This window comes from Piliocolobus tephrosceles, chromosome 16 (assembly GCF_002776525.5).
Source record: "Piliocolobus tephrosceles isolate RC106 chromosome 16, ASM277652v3, whole genome shotgun sequence".
NCBI lineage: Eukaryota > Metazoa > Chordata > Mammalia > Primates > Cercopithecidae > Piliocolobus > Piliocolobus tephrosceles.
The window spans coordinates 11663978-11682733 of NC_045449.1; the positions used below are offsets into that span (position 1 = coordinate 11663978).

At 43.7% G+C, this 18756-nt stretch overlaps 1 protein-coding gene across 1 annotated transcript in view; it reads left to right on the top strand.

Moving 5' to 3' along the window:
• Positions 1-18756, top strand: part of DNAH9 (dynein axonemal heavy chain 9) — a 376206-nt gene that overhangs the window by 133737 nt on the left and 223713 nt on the right. Inside the window, exons 29-31 of the mRNA XM_026456281.1 lie at positions 7474-7631; positions 11136-11274; positions 13802-14089. Of these exons, the coding sequence (XP_026312066.1) occupies positions 7474-7631; positions 11136-11274; positions 13802-14089 (585 nt within the window). The remainder of the gene's footprint in view (positions 1-7473; positions 7632-11135; positions 11275-13801; positions 14090-18756) is intronic.

Here is an 18756-nt window from a genome sequence, read left to right on the forward strand (position 1 = left end):
GATGGTGATGATGATGGTGGCAACAGTGATGATGATGGTAATGATAGTGATGATGATGGGGGTGATGGTGATGATGATGGTGGTGGCAGTGATGATAGTGATGATGATCATGGTGGTGGCAGTGATGATAATGTTAACGATGATGGTGATAGTGGTGGTAGTGGTGGTGATGATTATTCTAATGATGATGGTGATGATGGAGATGATCATGGTGATGGTGGTAATGATGATGGTGGTGGTGGTAGTGGTGATGATGGTGATGATGGTGACAGCAGTGATGATGATGGTGATGACAGTGATGATGATGGAGGTGATGGTGATGATGATGACAGTGGTGGCAGTGATGGTGATGATGATGATGGTGGTGGCAGTGATGATAATGTTGATGGTGATGGTGGTGGTGATGATGGTGGCAATGATGGAGATGGTGGTGGCACTGATGGGGATGGTGATGATGATAGTGATAATGATGGTGGTGATAGTGATGAGGATGATTACTATCTTTACTATCTTAACACTGTAGGAAATGGGTTGAAGAGTAGAGGCTCGGATACACAGGGCAGGGAAAAAGGGTTCACATCCTGGTCTCACAGGTCTTCTCTATGCCCTTCACTCCTTCTCAACTAGAGCAACCTCAAGGTATCTTATCAAGCTTAACAATGTACTAATCAAGGAGGCAGTGCCCAATAGCCATAGTTCCCCCTGGATAGTAGATAGACACTGCTATCTACTATTTTTTGCTTTATTGCTCTCTAATATTTTGCTTTATTTTGAAGCTGCTCAACACAAGGTCAGCAATGCATTCTCTAAGATCACTTAGTTCCTGTTTGTTCCTGGAATCAAATAAAATAAGTTCAACTTGGGAGTCCCTGATGCTGTCACACTCTGATCTACCCATCAGAGATATTTCTCAAGAAAGTGGCCTGACAACAGCCCAGGCAAAATCTGAGCTGGTAACTTTTGAAATTGAATACCCATCCAAGGAGAAAATTGCACTTAATTATTCACACGGCAATCCAGGCTGGCATATTGGTTCAGAAGCCACACCAGCTGCTGACAGTTCTCTGCCACCCTCCCCTCTCCTCCTCTCCACTCCTTGTCCGTCTGTGCTCCTCTTCCCAGTAACTCCTACAAAAGTGATTATGCTGCTGGTCCACAGCGTCTTTGTCAGTGGACATTCTCATGTCTCCATCAGACTGGTCAAGCAAAGTCACATAGCCACTTGGGAAAAACTTCAGTGTGGCAATTCCAAAAAAAATTACTCTGCTATTTTAAAAATGTCTAAGATATTACTTACTTTTTTCTGGAATATCTTCTTTACTATTGCAATCAGCTGTCTATGCTTTGGGTTATCTGTGCCTGGGGACATGTGCCACAAGGACACACCCCATTGCCCTGTCCCCCTCCATGCCCTCTGGCCAGGCATCCCTGGCACTTTCTTCTCTTCCCTGCAGTACAAGCCCCGATAATGGGTTGGGCAGAGGCAGGAAGCAGGTAGAAGCAGAAGATCATTCAGCAAAGACTTGGGAGCCCACCAGAGCAGGGCTCTAAGTACTCCAAGCACCAAACAAATGCTCCAGTCTCAGAGCCAAGGGAGCTTCCCATGTGACACCCTTTAGAGAGAAGCTTAAGGTCTAATGGGGGGAAAAAAAACACCAGAAATGTTAAAATGTTTAAAAAGTGGTGAGTGGGTTGCACTTCCTAAAGGCAACAGACTTCAATCTGCCATTGCAGTGGGAAGCGTGGAACGGGCCAGAGAGGATGTTAAATAGCACATGGCATTTGGGGCAAAGACTTGAAAAGGGAATGACCATGGGGGACCACAAAATGAGCCACTCTCCTAGAATAGAAGGGCCAAGGTAGAGGGGTGAGGAGAAAAAGCCAAGATCCCCATAGCATAGGGCTAGCCCATGACCTCCTTAATGTATGTCACCTGCACAGAGACAGCATGGCCTTAGTACTTCACTGAGTGAGTCAGACACAAGTCCCTAGCCTGAGTGGGAGGATACAGGGACAGAAGCCTCTGTGATCAGCAGCTTCCAGTCACGAGAGGAAAGGTGTCATCCTCATGCAAGTAATGCAGCGCTTATGGTCAGACGGGCACACAAGGCTTGTGCAGATAACAAGGTTGATCACTGGACATCAGGGCTGGCTTGCAATATATAGAAGTAAAACCTAGCCGGGTGCGGTGGCTCACGCCTGTAATCCCAGCACTTTGGGAGTCTGAGGCGTGCTGATCACAAGGTCAGGAGATCGAGACCATCCTGGCTAACACAGTGAAACCCCGTCTCTACTAAAAAATACAAAAACTTAGCCAGGCGTGGTGGCGGGCGCCTGTAGTCCCAGCTACTCGGGAGGCTGAGACAGGAGAATGGCGTAAACCCGGGAGGTGGAGCTTGCAGTGAGCCAAGATCGTGCCACTGCACTCCAGCGTGGGCGACAGTGAAAAACTCTATCTCAAAAAAAAAAAAAAAAAAAAAAAAAACAAGTAAAACCTAGGCAAAGTATCCAAATGATAAGGCAGAAAATATGTTCCATGAAAGATGTGCAATTTTAAGGGCCATAGAGGCTGGAAAGAGACAGTAAAACCATCTGGCTGAGGGGCAACTGTGGACCGTGAAACTGGGATGGGGCAGGGTAGCCCAGTGGCAAGAACAGTTCATTGACTTTCAGGTAGGTTTCCTGAGAGTGACAGTGGAGGATGCCGGGCATGGCTGGTGTCATCTAGTCCCACACTACTCAAACTGTGAACCAACAGCACCAGCACTCCCTGGGAGCTTGTTAGAAATGCGGAGTCTCAGGCCCGACCCCAGACCTGCTGAAACAGAATCTTCATGTTAACACATCCTCCAGTGATTTCTACGCACAATAAAATCAGGGACTGTGCCTCCCTGGCACAGTCATCTCAACCCTGGCTGCACATTAGAATGGCCTGGGTAATTCTACAAAATAGTAATGCACAGTCTGCACCCCAAAAAGGCGTTAATTTAGTTCCTGTGGAATAGGACCAGTGGGTACTTTCTAAAAACTTTCCAGGTGGTTCACACGTTCAGCAAATTTTGAGAACCAGAGCTGAGAGAGAGACTGAAAAATGAGGAAAACACCACTGAGGACTGTAGAGTTTGGGTTCACATCAAGACCCCCAAGACTGAGCCCAGTTTGTCCCAGCCAGTGCTTTACAGGGGCAAAGCCTCTCCAGGCCAGGTGGGGCAGAAGGAAGTGGGAGACCCAGGCTGATCTGAGAGAAGGAGAGAGGGGAACCTCTGGCCTTTTCCAGGACCCAGACCTGGAAAGCCTTTTCCAGGCTTCCTGGACCCTGATCATTGTTATGTTCCAATGATTTGCTCTGCAGACCTCAGTTGCTGCTAAATCCTGTCCTGTACAAACCAGGCTAACCAAAATTGCTATGAGCACTGATGCTCCAACATTAACTGCATCTTTGAGTCTGTTCAATACCCTCCCGTCTGAGAGAGGGAAGTCAGTGTGCAGCTATAAATGAGGCCACCTGGGCAGAGGTAGGGATGAGTAGAAATGTAAGAATTGACTGGACTGCAGTGGTTCTCATATTTCAGCATGCATCTGAATCACCTGGAGGGCCTGTTCCCACGTGCCTTGCTCAACCCCATTCCCAGAATCTCTGATTTGATTTATCTTGGAGGTGGAGCTAAGAATTTGCATGGGAATTGGTTTGGACCCAAGGACACATGGTGTGGGATGGAGGTTAAGTATATCTTCTCAGCCTCAGAGTCCTCACTGGTAAAATGTTTGGTCTAGATCAGGGCTTGTCAGCCTCAGCACTATTGATGCTTTGGGCCGATCATTCTATTTTGTGAAGATCTATCCTCTGCATTGTGGATGTTGAGCAGCATCCCTGGCCTCTACCCACTGAATGCCGGCAGCAACCCCCGCTCCTTGCTGTGACAACAAAAGTGTCTCCAGATATTGCCACATGACCCCTGGGATAGAGGAATTGCCAACTCATCCCCAATTGAGAACACTGGTTCCTACATATCTTTCCATTTTTATTCATTTGTGTTCTTTCTTTGTTTTCTTGTTTTGTTTTTTGTTTTTTGTTTTCGAGACGGAGTCTCACTCTGTTGCCCAGGCTGGAGTACAGTGGCGTGATCTCGGCTCACTTCAATAACCGCCTACCGGGTTCAAGCGATTCTCCTGTCTCAGCCTCCCAAGTAACTGGATTACAGGCACGTGCCATCACACCCGGCTAATTTTTTTGTATTTTTAGTAGAGACGGGATTTCACTTTGTTAGCCAGGATGGTCTCGATCTCCTGACCTCATGATCCGCCCACCTCGGCCTCCCAAAGTGCTGGGATTACAGGCGTGATTATTTGTCTTTTTACTGGGTGGCAAAACCATCTTTTCTTATTTTGTGGGAAGTATGCCTCTAAATTATAACAAACATGATAGTTTTCAGAGTAAAACAAATTGCTCTGAAAACGTATATGTTTGATGAGAAACTGGTCTGTGGCTAGCACGGTGCTTCTTCTGGTACAAGAGCGTTTGGGGGAAGTAGCTAAAAGCGTGTGCTTCGGCACCAGATTGCCTGGCTTTTAAGCTTGAGCTGCTCCACTTACCAACTGTGGGGTTTCAGGCAAGTTTCTTTTTTTTTTTTTCTTTTAACTTTTTATTTTGAACCAATTTTAGATTTATAGAAAAGTTGTAAAAATAGCATCGAATTTCTACATATCTCACTTTTAGCCTCCCCTGAATGCTAACATCTTACATAAACATAGCACAGTTTCTTAACTGCCTTCTGCCTCAGTTTCTTCATCGGTAAAATGAAGGTCTAAGACTACCTATCTTAAACAACTGTTAAAAGCTTTGGATGGAATAATTCACAGAAAATACTCAGACTCATCCCCGGTACATACTGAGTGCTCAAAAATGTCAGTTATTATTTTTTGTTATTCACTGTGGCTTTAAGATCTTCAGAAAACAGGGCATTATCAATAGAGAAACAGACCCCAGTGGGTGAGATGTGCCTGGTAGCCTTAGCTATCAGTTGCCAAACTACCTGTGTGTGTACTTCCATCTGGCTGGGCTTGCATTTAATCCATACATCCCTAGTCCACCTGCTTCTCCACTCCCCCATCCCTGCTTCCAAGCATCCTGAAAGACCCTCTGGCCTTTCCCAGGACCTGGACGTTATCAAGGTCTCTCGGACCCTGATCATTGTTATGTTCTAACGATTTCCTCTGCGGGCCTCACTTGCTGCTAACGCCTGTCCTGTACAAGCCAGCCTAACCAAAATTTCTATGAGCACCGATGCACCAACATTAACTGCATCTTTGAGTCTGTTCAACACTCTCCCTCAAGAGCCCCTCTACAGAATTTTACACAAAAGCACAGATGCCTCCAATCCGAAAGTGCATCATAAATTCTTGCTGAGCGTGAGGTTTCTGGGCTTCGGTGTTTCGAGACAGAATGCTGAGTCAGAATGAACAGCAGAAAAGGTCCTAGGCTCGTGCCTTAGTCTTCGCCCAAAGGTAGCAGAGCAACTTATAAGCGCTAATTAAACTTGCTTTCCCACTCCCCAATAAGGCGAGTGCTCTGTATATTTTATGGACGGGAAGACTGAGAACAAAGGAGAAAACCAGGCTTTGCCAGTCACGTAACTCGCAGGGTGATGAAGGCTGCAAGAGGCTCCACGGCAGAGCTGGGCTGGGCTGTGAGCCCCACGCAAACCAGCAGAGCTTGATCTGTTTGGCCAGCGTCCTGGCTGCTGAAGCCTGCTTCTGCCAGGATGGCATTGATATTCTGCACGTAGAAAAGAAGTCTCAGTTTCAAACTAATTGCTGTGAGCTCAAATGCATACAGTCATTAGCGCTTCACTCTGGGAAGAGAGCTGAATCCTAATTGTAGAACTGTCATGCATCCAGGCAAACTGTGTACTCTGGAGACAGCCGTGCCCAGTGGTAGATGGTCCAGCTGCCCTCCCAACCCCTCCCACTGTTTCACACACACAACCCTACAGCCCTATCTCTACAGAACCAGGCTACCCTTTGCTCTTCTAGCACCCTGGACTTAGCCGACCTGCTGAGGCTCATTCAAAACCTTGCACCCGCCCCAGCTTTTGGGTTTTGCTTCCAAGAATGTAAGAGGCTAGAAATTCCCAAAGACCTTCTGGGGCTGGGCTGGACAAGGCTGTGGACTAGCCTGAAACTGTGTCCCTTTCATCTTTGCTCTGTTGCTGATCATTTTTGCTTAACCCTTTTCCAAGCACGGGGTGTGACAATAAATGGTTGAATTTCACTTCTGCCTCTCCTCCCACTGCTAGAGAGTAATCTAGAACATAGATCTGAGCGGGTCAAGCTTCAGGATAAATCCTCCTCTGACTCCAGACTAAGTTTAAGAAAAAGTCTGATTTTCTAAAGAGAAAAGTACTAACAGCCCTCTGGGTCTGGCCCAGCCTAGCCTTGCTCCATCTGTAAAGGGTGACCTGTTCTGGAGGTGTAGTCTAGGAGGTGGCTATGAGGAGTTAAACCAAGACAGGGACCACAGTTGCGATGAGAATGGTCACATGGATATCCCTCATGTTAGCTGGTATTTCTAAGCATTTTCTGTAGGCTATGTACTTCACAGACTTTATTTCATTTACTTAGAACAAGCTCAGCAGGTAGCTATGGCATCCTCACCATCACACAATACCTGAAAGCACAGGCTCCAGGATCCATTTGCCTGGATTCAAATCCTGATGCCCCAATTAGTAGCTGTGTGACTCTGGGCAAATGTTTCCATCTCACCATGCTTCTGTTTTATCTGAGATGGTGATGATGTAATTGAAGCGCCCCACTCTGAGCATGGTAGTGGTCAGAACTATGTCCAGCCAGTGGTCAGCCCTAATACACTTCAGCCATTACTGCAGAGAGAACCCACATTCAGGGAGTTGAACACCTGTTTGCTGTTCCCTCCCATGCTCTTAACCACAGTGTGATAAATATGGATGTGGGCAGCCAGATTCATTGTTTTGTTTTGAGATGTAGCCTCACTCTGTCAACCAGGCTGGAGTGCAGTAGCATGATCTCAGTTCACTGCAACCTCCACCTCCCTGGTTCAAACGATTCTCCTGCCTCAGTCTCCCAAGTAACTGGGATTACAGATGTGCACCACCACACCCAGCTAATTTTTGTATTTTTAGTAGAGACAGGGTTTCACCGTGTTGGCCAGGCTGGTCTTGAACTCTTGACCTCCAGTGATCTGCCCGCCTTGGCCTCCCAAAGTGCTGGGATTATAGGCATGAGCCACTGTGCTTAGCAGTGGCCAGATTTCTTTGAGACATGCACCCAGGGCCTGTCAGTAAAGGGTCTGGGGTGTGTCATCATGCCTGTCTTTCAGTGAAAGGGGCCACAGGACAATTCTCTGTGCTGTGTGTGACTACAGGCTCCCAGCTTTAGTTATGATCCTTCCACTGAAATGCAGTTGAGGAATTTCTCACTGATTAATTGGTTCACCAGGTAAAAAGCATTCAAGATGCGATTAGAGATAAGAAGCAGTGGTTCAACTTCCTTGGGGAGGAGATCAGACTGAATCCTTCTGTCGGAATCTTCATCACCATGAACCCGGGCTATGCTGGCCGCACGGAGCTACCAGAGAACCTCAAGGCTCTCTTCAGGTGAGTGTCAGCTCTGCCCCATGCAAAAGCCCCAAAAGAGAAGTTTCTTTCATTTTTCCACTTAAAATGTGTGACGTATATTTTAAAGAATATTTGGAACATTTGGAAAAGTAGATTTTTAACAACCATCTTTAATGTCCTTAATGCAGTAAAATTGCTTTCTGCTTAATTGTGTTCTGTTCTCCTGTGTATACACATTTTAAATCCACACGTCGGTAGCCTACATTTGTGGTCTACATAGTTTTGTGTTTTTTTTTTTTTATTTCATAGTCTCATATCATAACTATTTCCTTCTATTAGATATTCTTGATAAATCTCATTTCATGGCTGCATGTTTTTTTATCAAGTGCATGGTTTACAATGTAATTAACTACTCCTGCATGGTTAAATATTAAGACTTTCTAACATTTAAAGTAAATTTATGCATAATGCTGTAATGTACATCTTTGTACATAAATCTTTTTTTCTATATGCATGATTATTTTCTTTGGCTAGCTTCCCAGAAGTGGAATTACTGTATTAATGGGTAGAAACATTTTTAAGGCTCTTGATACACATTGCCAAATTGCTTTCTATAAAGAGTAGTACCAAATTACACTCCTCGTAGAGATGCATGAGAGCACCTCTTTTATTTCACCCTTGCTACCACTGGACATTGCCATATTTTAAAATCTTCTTTACTTTGATAAGAAAACACAAATACATTTCTTCGCAGGAACTGGAGGCTGCATTCTTTTTCCAGAAAGGAAAAGTTGGCCCAACAGAGAGAAAACTGAAGAATGCTTAGTGCCTTCTGATTTTCTGGTTACTCAACTTTTACCTAAGGGAGATAGACTGTGGGGAGCTATGTCAAAACTATTTTTTTTTTTTTTTTTTTTTTGAGATGGAGTCTCGCTCTGTCACCCAGCTGGAGTGCAGTGGCCAGATCTCAGCTCACTGCAAGCCCCGCCTCCCGGGTTTACGCCATTCTCCTGCCTCAGCCTCCCGAGTAGCTGGGACTACAGGTGCCCACCACCTCACCCAGCTAGTGTTTTGTATTTTTTAGTAGAGACGGGGTTTCACCGCGTTAGCCAGGATGGTCTTGATCTTCTGACCTCGTGATCCGCCCGCCTCGGCCTCCCAAAGTGCTGGGATTACAGGCTTGAGCCACCACGCCTGGCCGACAAAACTGTTTTGTCTCATTTTTGGACTGAGAAACATAGTGCTGTCTGTCCAAAGAGGTTGTCGACACTGTATTGGATTTCCAGAGGCGTAGGAGGTCACTGGGCAGCTTCCTGCATACTTCACTCTCTCAGCCGTGGCAAATTCATGTGTCGCTGGAGTGATGGCGGCTTCTCCTTCTTCATCCAGGTCCCTGTGTTAACCAAGAGCTCTTGGAATGCCAGCAAGCTGTCTAAACGGGTGCTACAGAATACTGCATTGTTGGCAATTTGTTCCTACAAAGTATTTATTAAATAAGCGTTGTGTTACAAATGATTATAGAAGTAGGTTATCACCCAGATAAGAATTCTTTCTTACCTTTTTTTCTTGCTGAATCTTTTTTGCTGAATGGAACTGTCTTTGCCAGTTCAGGGTGCCATAATGAACATACCGCAGTTGGGCGGCCTAAACAGCAGACATTTATTTCTCACAGTTCTAGAGCCTGAAAGTTCAAGAGCAGGGTGCCAGCATGGTCAGGTTCTGGTGAGGGCTCTCCTCCAGGTTGTAGGCAGCCACCTTCTTGCTGTGTCCTCACATGGAGGAAAGAAGATGAGCTAGCTCTCTGGCCTCTTCTTATAAGGGTATTAATCCCATTCGTGAGCACTCCACCCTCATGACCTAATGACCTCCCAAAGGCCTCATCTCCAAATACCATCACATTGCATTTTGGGGGCACACAACATTCAGTCCATAACACATACCCATGGAAGGAAATGTGGAAATAAACAAATGTATTTTTCAAAAATAGTAAGTACAAACATCTACTTTTACATTTAATTCTCTCAAAGGCCCTATGAGGTGGATAGTACTAGTTTCTCCAGTGTATAGTGAAAAAACAGATGCATTCAGCAAATTGCTCAGGATAGTAACCCTAGTTACTAGGGTCAGCTAGTGAACCAACTAGTAAGCGGCAGAATGCTAGAGTTTGAACCCAGAGCCCCTGCTCCGCCCCCCACCCCAGTCCTGTCATCCAGGAACAATCAGTGTAACCATTTGGCATCTTTTTTTCCAATACTGCATCCGTAGCGCATTTCTTTTTCAAAATTGGGATCAGACTCTATATAGTTTAGTATCCTACTTTCATTAGCTAATGTTTTTTTGTGTCATTATGTAATTTTTCTTTCACACCACTATTTTTCATGGCTGCATAGTAGTCTGTTGTACCAATGTATATTTACCCTTATGTGCAAGTTGCAAAATAATTTTGAGAATTTAAACATTTGGTTGCTCCTTTGAATTTGAATACAATGTAAAATATTTCAAGAAAAAAATGTGCTCTAATGAAATGTTTATGAAAATTTCATATCAGTATAGGGAAAATGCAATTAAAGAAATGTAACAATCTTAGGTTCCTATTACATATCTAACAAATTAATAAAATGTAAGTAATTTTAAAATCAAATGTTTTTAGTGCCAGAGGAAAAAGAAAATCGCAACAAAGCCTTCTATAAAGCCCTTTCTATATTATTGTATATGCCATTCTGTGTCAAGATAGCGTTAATAAATATTGAGCTGGTGCAAATGTAATTGCAGTTTTCGCCATTGAAAGTAATAGCAAAAACCGCAATTACTTTTGCACCAACTTAATACACACTTCAGACCTAATCATTAGAAATTTACATTTGTATTCAAACAAGTACAGGATTCGCCCTGGGTGTCTAGGCTTATAAGAGACACATGTTTTGAGAAGGAAGAATAGGGGAACTCTCAGTTTCTTGAAAGTAATGGCAAAAACCACAATTACTTTTGGACCCACTTAATACATGCTTTAGGCCTCATCATGAGAAATTTACATTTGTATTCAAATAAGTACAGGATAAGCCCTGGGTGTTTAGGATTAGAGAAGACACATATTTTGAGGATGAAGAATAGGGGAACTCTCAGTTTCTTGTAGACACCCAGAGAAATTCAATTCCTTATTCTAAACCTCGAATCTATTCTAGACAATTTGCTTTACTAATCCATGCCTTGTGTAAGACACACTGAACTCAAGTCACAAGACTTGAGTGGTAGCTCCAAGTCTGCCCCTGCCTGCTAACATTATCCGGCCCCTTAGGAAGGCGACTTCATTTCCTTTATCCTTAGCTAACTCATCTCTAAGTTGAAAGTCTTCATGCTAACTGCAGCAACACATAGAATACATTGAAAGTCTTAGATGAAATAATGGCTCAGGTCTTTCCATGAGTTTTTGCACTCGCAGTTGCCTCCGTGTGTGATATCGGCCAGTGCCTATTTTCTTGCAGGTCTCCTCTTCAACACTGTTACTTGGGAAACTGACTGGGCCTTCTGTCTTCCTATACTCAGGCCTTGTGCAATGGTGGTTCCAGACTTTGAGTTGATCTGTGAAATCATGCTGGTGGCAGAAGGATTCATTGAAGCCCGGTCATTAGCCAGAAAGTTCATCACTCTTTACCAGTTGTGCAAAGAGCTTCTCTCCAAACAGGTAGGATCTCTAAGGAGGCTGCACAACCAAGCACCGTGCAACAGCCCCAGCTCTGGAAACATTCTGGAACAAATGTATTAGGAAAACATACTCGAGCTTTCTCATAGTCACTGTGCCCATAAGCATATCGAAAGCTCTGAACACTTCCACAATAAAGATTTATGTTCATTTTTTAGCTCTGCGTTTTTCAAAATTAACCTCAAAACTCCATTTTTTAATAGAATACTTAGCAACACGTCACAGACACCAGTGTCCCATGAGAGACATTACAGTGGTCAATAAAAACCCCTGGAGGAAATGGTCTGTACCTGAAGGGACATAGATGAGGAGGGTTAGGGAAGCAGGTTAGTTGTTAACCAGCTTTGAGCTTCTCATAGTTGCTTGGCCTTACCTGTAGCTTCCGCCTAAGGCAGGAGGAAATTCACAGAAAAATTGTACCTTAGCAAAGCATTACCTGCAAGGTTTCTGCCTTGAACGGAGAATTTCTTTTTGTCAAGGATAGATGACCGAGCTTTCCTGGGCTGTCCCCAGTGAGCTTTGGGAATATATTGTTTTGATCACCTTTACTGCCATAACACAGGCTGTCTCAGCCCTGTGGAGTCTGTCCAAGATGCGGAAAATCCTGTTTTCCTCATACTTCTTTTCTCATTGTATCCCCTCTCTAGGTTCTTTCCCAACGTTGACTTCCAGGCCAGTGACTCCCTCTTTTAAGGCTTTATCCCAAACCTCTCTTTTGAGCTGTAAACCTGTACATTCAATGGTCTGTACCACAGCTCCCCCGAGTGTTTAAAAAGCTCCTCCAGCTCAGCACGTCTAAAGCTGATTTCCGTCAGCTCGAAGCCCAAGCTTCCTTCTCCTGTGTTCCCAGCCTCAGTATGCTGACCCCTCATTCACTCATTTGCGAACTCTAGGACCCTGGGAGTTACCCTGGGCCATTTCCTCTTCTTTGGCACTGTATATAATTTTAGATGAACCTTTAATGATTCTGTGTTCTGGATATTTCTCAAATAAGTCTCATTTCCTTTCCCTATTCATTGCTACCACTTGAGTTCCAAGCACCCGTATCTTTTGTTTAAACTATTGCAACTGCCTTTCTACTAGTTTTTCCACCTCTAATCTAATTCCTCAGATCTGTTCTTTAGCCGCTTGCAAGAGTGATGATTTAAAAACGCTCCTCACTTGTCCTAAGATAGAGACCAATGTCCTTATCACTCTCTGCTAAAGACTGCAGGGTGTTCTGTCTCCTCCTACCTCAACAGCAGTGGCTCACAGCTCTCTCCCTGTCGTATGGTGCTCCATCTCCATTGATCTTTTTTGAGTTCCTTGAAACTGATTGTCTTCTCACCTGAGCTTGTGGACATCCTGTTCTCACTTGCCTTGACTGCACTTCTTTTTCATCTGTGCCTGACTAAATTCCACTCCTTTAAGGTCTTCTTTAATGCCATTTCCTTAGGGTAGTCTGATCCATATCCTGGGTACAGCCACTGTGTTCTTAGTCATCATTGCACACTGCATTTTTCTTTGGTAGCATTTTAATTTTTTAATTTTTTTTTTTTTTTGAGACAGAGTCTCCCTCTGTTGCCCAGGGTAGAGTGTAGTGGTGTGATCTCAGCTCGCTGCAACCTCCGTCTCCCAGGTTCAAGCAATTCTCCTGCCTCAGCCTCCTGAGTAGCTGGAATTACAGGCACCCACCACCACGCCCAGCTAATTTTTGTATTTTTAGTAGAGATGAGGTTTCACCATATTGGCCAGGGTGGTCTCAGACTCCTGACCTTGTGATCCACCCGCCTCGGCCTCCCAAAATGCTGGGATTACAGGTGTAAGTCACTGCGCCCAGCCTCCTTGGTAGCATTTCTCATGGCTCTAATTAAATAGCGATCTGCTACAAGTCAAGTAGAGGAGCTGGGACTTGAACAGAAGTCTGAGTTCAGACTCCATGCTCTGTTCTGCCCACTACAGCTCCTTCCCACACCATGCTGCCGCCTGAAGCCTGCTATCAGCAGTGTGGTCCGCTCTCCCACAGACCCTACTAGCAGCGCCGTGACCAGGGGGTTCATCTTTGACAGAACCCACTTTAAGGAGCTATTCTTGAAACCTCTTTTCCCATAGAATGTGAAGGTCTCCAAGGCAGTGCATGTAAGCTTAGCATCTACCATCTCTAAGAGTTAACAAGGGCTCGCTCCTTGACAGCCCTTCCAATTCTACCTGCTGAGTGTTCAAGGAGTAGCCAGATAGGTTTGAAAATGGTTCTGTTTGATCTCTAAAATGGTTCTGTTTGATCTCTCTGACCCCTACATCATTTGTATGTTCTGTGTCTGCCCTGCTGTTGTCACAACTGGAAAAGTAGCTAGTGTTCGACCAGGAACTAGAATTCTGGAATCATAATTTTCTAAGTCATTCCTTCCCATGTCTCTGCCCAAGCTTCAGAGGTGACCTAATGGTGATAGGATATTTATGATTCTGCAGACACTCACCCTAGCACATGGTGTTCTGTCTCTCTGCCACTTTGGTCTAACACTGCCCACAGGATCATTACGACTGGGGCCTGCGGGCCATCAAGTCCGTGCTGGTGGTGGCAGGATCCCTGAAGCGAGGAGACCCTGACCGGCCTGAAGACCAGGTCCTGATGCGCTCCTTGCGGGACTTCAACATCCCCAAGATTGTAACTGATGACATGCCCATCTTCATGGGCCTGATCGGGGACCTCTTTCCCGCCCTGGATGTCCCCCGGAGGAGAGACCCCAACTTCGAAGCTTTGGTTAGGAAGGCAATAGTGGATCTGAAGCTCCAGGCTGAGGACAACTTTGTGCTCAAGGTACATGTGGTTTTTCCTCCCAGGATTTCTCTCTCTCTTACTTATTGTCCTGGACAATGGGTTATCCTTCATCCGTAATCCAAAGGGTTGTTTTAGATGTACAAATATGTTTTAGACGTAAAAATACCTAGTTAGTGATAATTCATTTCAACCGCTCTTCACTGGGGACCCATAATGTGGAATGCATGGTAGGGAATACAAGGGAAAGTTGGAGGATCCTTACTTTATAGCCCTTCCATTCTGTTTGATGTACTTCAGCCTGAATGCCAACTATCTGCCCACTCACCCACAAATGAAAGGACAGAGGCCAAGATCTGGCCACATCTACAGAGCCTCCACTCAATCCTACTATCCTGGGTAGAGATCAGCAAAACAGAGCACCCGGGACCAGCAGAGGAGAATACCCCTCCCAGCCTCCTAGAAAACACAGCACAGCTCCTTATTTAACCCTGAGGCTTACCAGATATTGAAGAACCCAACAACACGCGAGATAAAGACAGATGGACAGACACAGACAGACACACACACACACAACAAAAACAGCCAGTGAAAAAGAACAAAGAGAACATTTTTAAAGTTCTAATTAGCATCTTTGAAGGAAATTTTAAAAATGATATCTAACAAACAAGAATTAGATGCCGTTGTACAAAATAAAAAGCACTACTGGAGAATTATAAAGACCTGTTTTAAATGTAAAATTGTATGATTGATGGCATTCGAAATTTAATGAGAGGATGGGAAAATAAAGTGAAAGGCAACATCCCAGGATAAATCTATAAACAGTATTATGTATTATGTGTGTGTGTATGGTAAAATATTCACACATGCACACACACACAGAGACAGAAAGTGTGAGAGGTGAGATGATGTACAGAGGATCGATTTAGGTTATCCAACATGTTACTAGAAAGAATTCTAGAAAAAGAACAGGAAGCTAACTAGAGCTGGAAAGACGTGTATCTACATTGGAAAGACAGTACTGAACAGAATGACTTAAAATGAATCTGTGCAGGGACACACTATAATGCAATTTCAGAGGTCAAGAATCAAGAGAAAACAACAAGTCTCCTAGTTGAGTGAGGAAGTAGTACTAGTGTATTAATACCTGAGACGGAGTAGTTAGGAAAAAGGTTTAATTGACTCACAGTTCTACATGGCTGCGGAGGCCTCCGGAAACTTACAATCATGGCAGAAGGTGAAGGAGAAGCAAGTCCTTCCTCACAAGGCAGCAGGAAAGAGACAGAAAGAGTGCAGGGGAAATAAAGAGCTGTGGACACCCTTTGTCTTCCTTGCACAGTGCATTTTTCCTTCGTAGCATTTATCGCAGCTCTAATTCAATAACAATCTGCTACAAATCAAGTGGAGGAGCAGGTGCTTGAAATGAAGTCTAAGTTCAGACTCCATGCTCTGTTCTACATGCTACACCTCCTTTCCGCACCATCCTGGTTATAAAACCATCTGAGCTTGTGAGAACTCACTCACTAGCACAAGAACAGCATGGGGGAAACTGCCCCCATGATCCAATCACCTCCGACCAAGTCCCTCCGTCGACACATGGGGATTTGAGATGAGATTTGGGTGGGGACATAAAGCCAAACCATATCAACAAGTGATCCAGGAAAGGAATGAAATTCAAGAGGAACTCAGAATCTCTTGTCAGCTAAATTGGATACTAGAGAACAAGAAAACCATTCCTTCAAATTTTTTGAGGGAAATGATTTCAAGACTAGAATTCTATACAACCAAATTATCATCCATGATATTCTCAGACTTATAAATGTTACTTCTTATGCACCCTTTTTGAGTAAGTTACTTGAGGACATACTACAGCAAAACAAGAATGAAAAACAAGAAAAATATTGTGAGATTCAAAAAAAATCAAGAATCAAGAAAAAAATATCCCGAAATGACAGCTGTTAGCAGGCCTAGAAAGCAATCAATTCAAGTTAGAGCAGGAAGTCAGTAGTCTCCCAGAAAAGAGAACCTTAAGAAAAGTGAACTTATTCAAAGCAAGAATAGAGTAATAAGCTGCAAGTTCTTATGTGTTTTATTGAACTTCTAAGTTATGGGGTCTGTGATGGTTCATTTTATATGTAAATTTATCTGGGCCACAGAATGCCCAGATGTTTGGTCAAACATCATTTTGGGTGTGTCTGTAAGGGTGGTATAAAGTTCCAATTAGACAAGATGAATAAGTTCTGGAGATCCATTGTACAGCTTGATGACTATAATCAAAAAGATTATTGCATACTTGAAAATTTCAATGAGAGTAGACCTTAAATGTTCTTAGCACAAGAAAGTGATACGTATGCAAGGTGATATACATGTTAATTACTTTGATCTAATCATGTCACAATGTATACATATATCAAAACATATTCTACACCATAAATATATACAATTACTATTTGTCAATTGTACCTTAATAAAGCTAGGGAAAGAAGAAGAAAACAGTGTTTATACATTCTACAGCATGACTGAAAACATCTTTCTAAGTCAAAAAAGAACCAGTCACAAAATACCACATATTGTATGATTCTATTTATACAAAACATACAGAACAGACGAGTCTTAGAGGCAGAAAGTAGACCAGAGGTTGCATAGGACAGAGGTGGGGGCAGGGAGTGGGGATTGACTGTTAATGGGTATGGAGTTTTCTGTTGGTTTTTCTATGTTCTAAGATTCGATAGTAGTGATGGTTCTACAATTATGTGAAGATACTAAAAGTCATTCAGTTGTACACTTTAAAGGGTGAATGTTATGGTACATGAAGTATGTCTCACTAAAGTTGTTGACATGAAAAAAGAAAAGGTGATGGATCTAGAAAGCAATTTTAAATCTTCCCAGCATCTCTGTTAAATCCCTTGTTTATGCAAAGGAACAAACAAAAGTCTAGGAATATAATACAATCTCCATTCAAGAGCCAGAGTACCATCTCCCCTTCCCTCTCCTCTCCCTCTTCCTCCTCTTTCCTCCCCCTTCCCTTCCTTCCTTCCTCCCTCCCTCTCTCTCTCCCTCACTCTCTTTTTCTTTTTTCTCTTTCTTTCTTTCTGTCTTTCTTTCTTTCTTTCTTTTTCTCTCTTTCTCTCTCTCTCTTTCCTTTTTTCTTTTTCTTTCTCTCTCTCTTTTCTTTTCTTTCTGCAATGACCTCAGGTCAATTTCATGCATAAAACCTCCAAATGCTTCCTATTATACTTAGGACGAAATTCCAGCTACCAATTTCTGCATATCTCTCTGGCCCCTGCTTGCCTCTTTTGTCTCACCTTGTGCCGCTCTCCTGTTTTTGCCCATGGTCTTTCAGCCCTCTAAGCTTGATGCTGAACTTAAGGCTTTTGCACTCACTGTTGCTGTACCTGGAATGGCTTTTCCTGCTGGCCTTCACATGGCTGACTCTTTTTCACTCATATCTGAGCTTAAGCCTCCTTGGAAGTTCTTCCCAACTCTCTCCTCATTCCTATCTGAGATGATCCCGCATTAAGTCATTGAAGGAAGAGACTCTCTTCTGGATGCTTTTGGGCCCTGAATCATAGGGACAGCAACGCCCTGGGACAGAGTAAAAAAGACACTGAAGCTGTGGACAACAAGTCGCAAAGTAATATCTCAGGAAACGATCCTGCCACAACTGACACTGATCTTCTTGCCCCCAAACAGCCGTTTAATCTACTACCTTCACACTGAGCTTAGCACGGCTGCACTCCTCCTAAATTCCCTGGTCATAGAATTCTAGAATTCTAACACCTGTATCATTTAAATTTCAAAAATATAGGAGTCCTGGCCAGGCGCAGTGGCGCACACCTGTAATCCCAGCACATTGGGAGGCCAAGGTGGGTGGATCACCTGAGGTCAGGAGTTTGAAACCAGCCTAGCCAACATGGCAAAATCCCGTCTCTACTAAAAATACAAAAATTAGCTGGGTGCAGTGGCAGGCGCCTGTAATCCCAGCTTACTTGGGAGGCTGAGGCAGGAAAATCGCTTGAACCCAGGAGGTGGAGGTTGCAGTGAGCTGAGATTGCACCATTGTACTCCAGCCTGGGAGACAGAGTGAGACTCCATCTCAAAAAAATATATATATATATATATATATATATATATGTATATACACACACACACACACACACACACACAGAGAGAGAGAGAGAAGGTCCTTACTTATTTTTTCAAACTATAGAAAAAATAAAATATACAGGAAAAAGCTTATTCTCTCACTGCCCTGTCAACATTTTGGTGCATTTTCTGTTCGGTTCACCTTTCCTCTGCTAAGGATCTTATAGTGCAAAATCTGAAGAAATCTGAACTACAGTAAAGTTCAAATTTTTTTCTCATGATATATAAGACCTTTCACAATCAGACCCATCCAGCCTTTCCAGTCATCCTTCACATTTTCAACAAGTATTCGTTCATCATTTGGCACATGCCAACTTCTCTGCTAGACTTTGTAAGGAGAGAGAAAAAAGCTCAGTCCTGCCTACCTTCAAGGAGCAGATAATAGAATATGGGGACAAAAAAAAGTAACCACTGCAGTATGTTAGATACTAGGATGTAGGCTAGTATGAGAAATCTGTACTAGGCATGGGTCAGACTGAAGGCTTCCTGAGGAACGTGCAAAGGTTTATACAGAAGACGGCAGGAGAAGTCACTTTTGGTTTTTGTTTGTTTCTGTTTGTTTG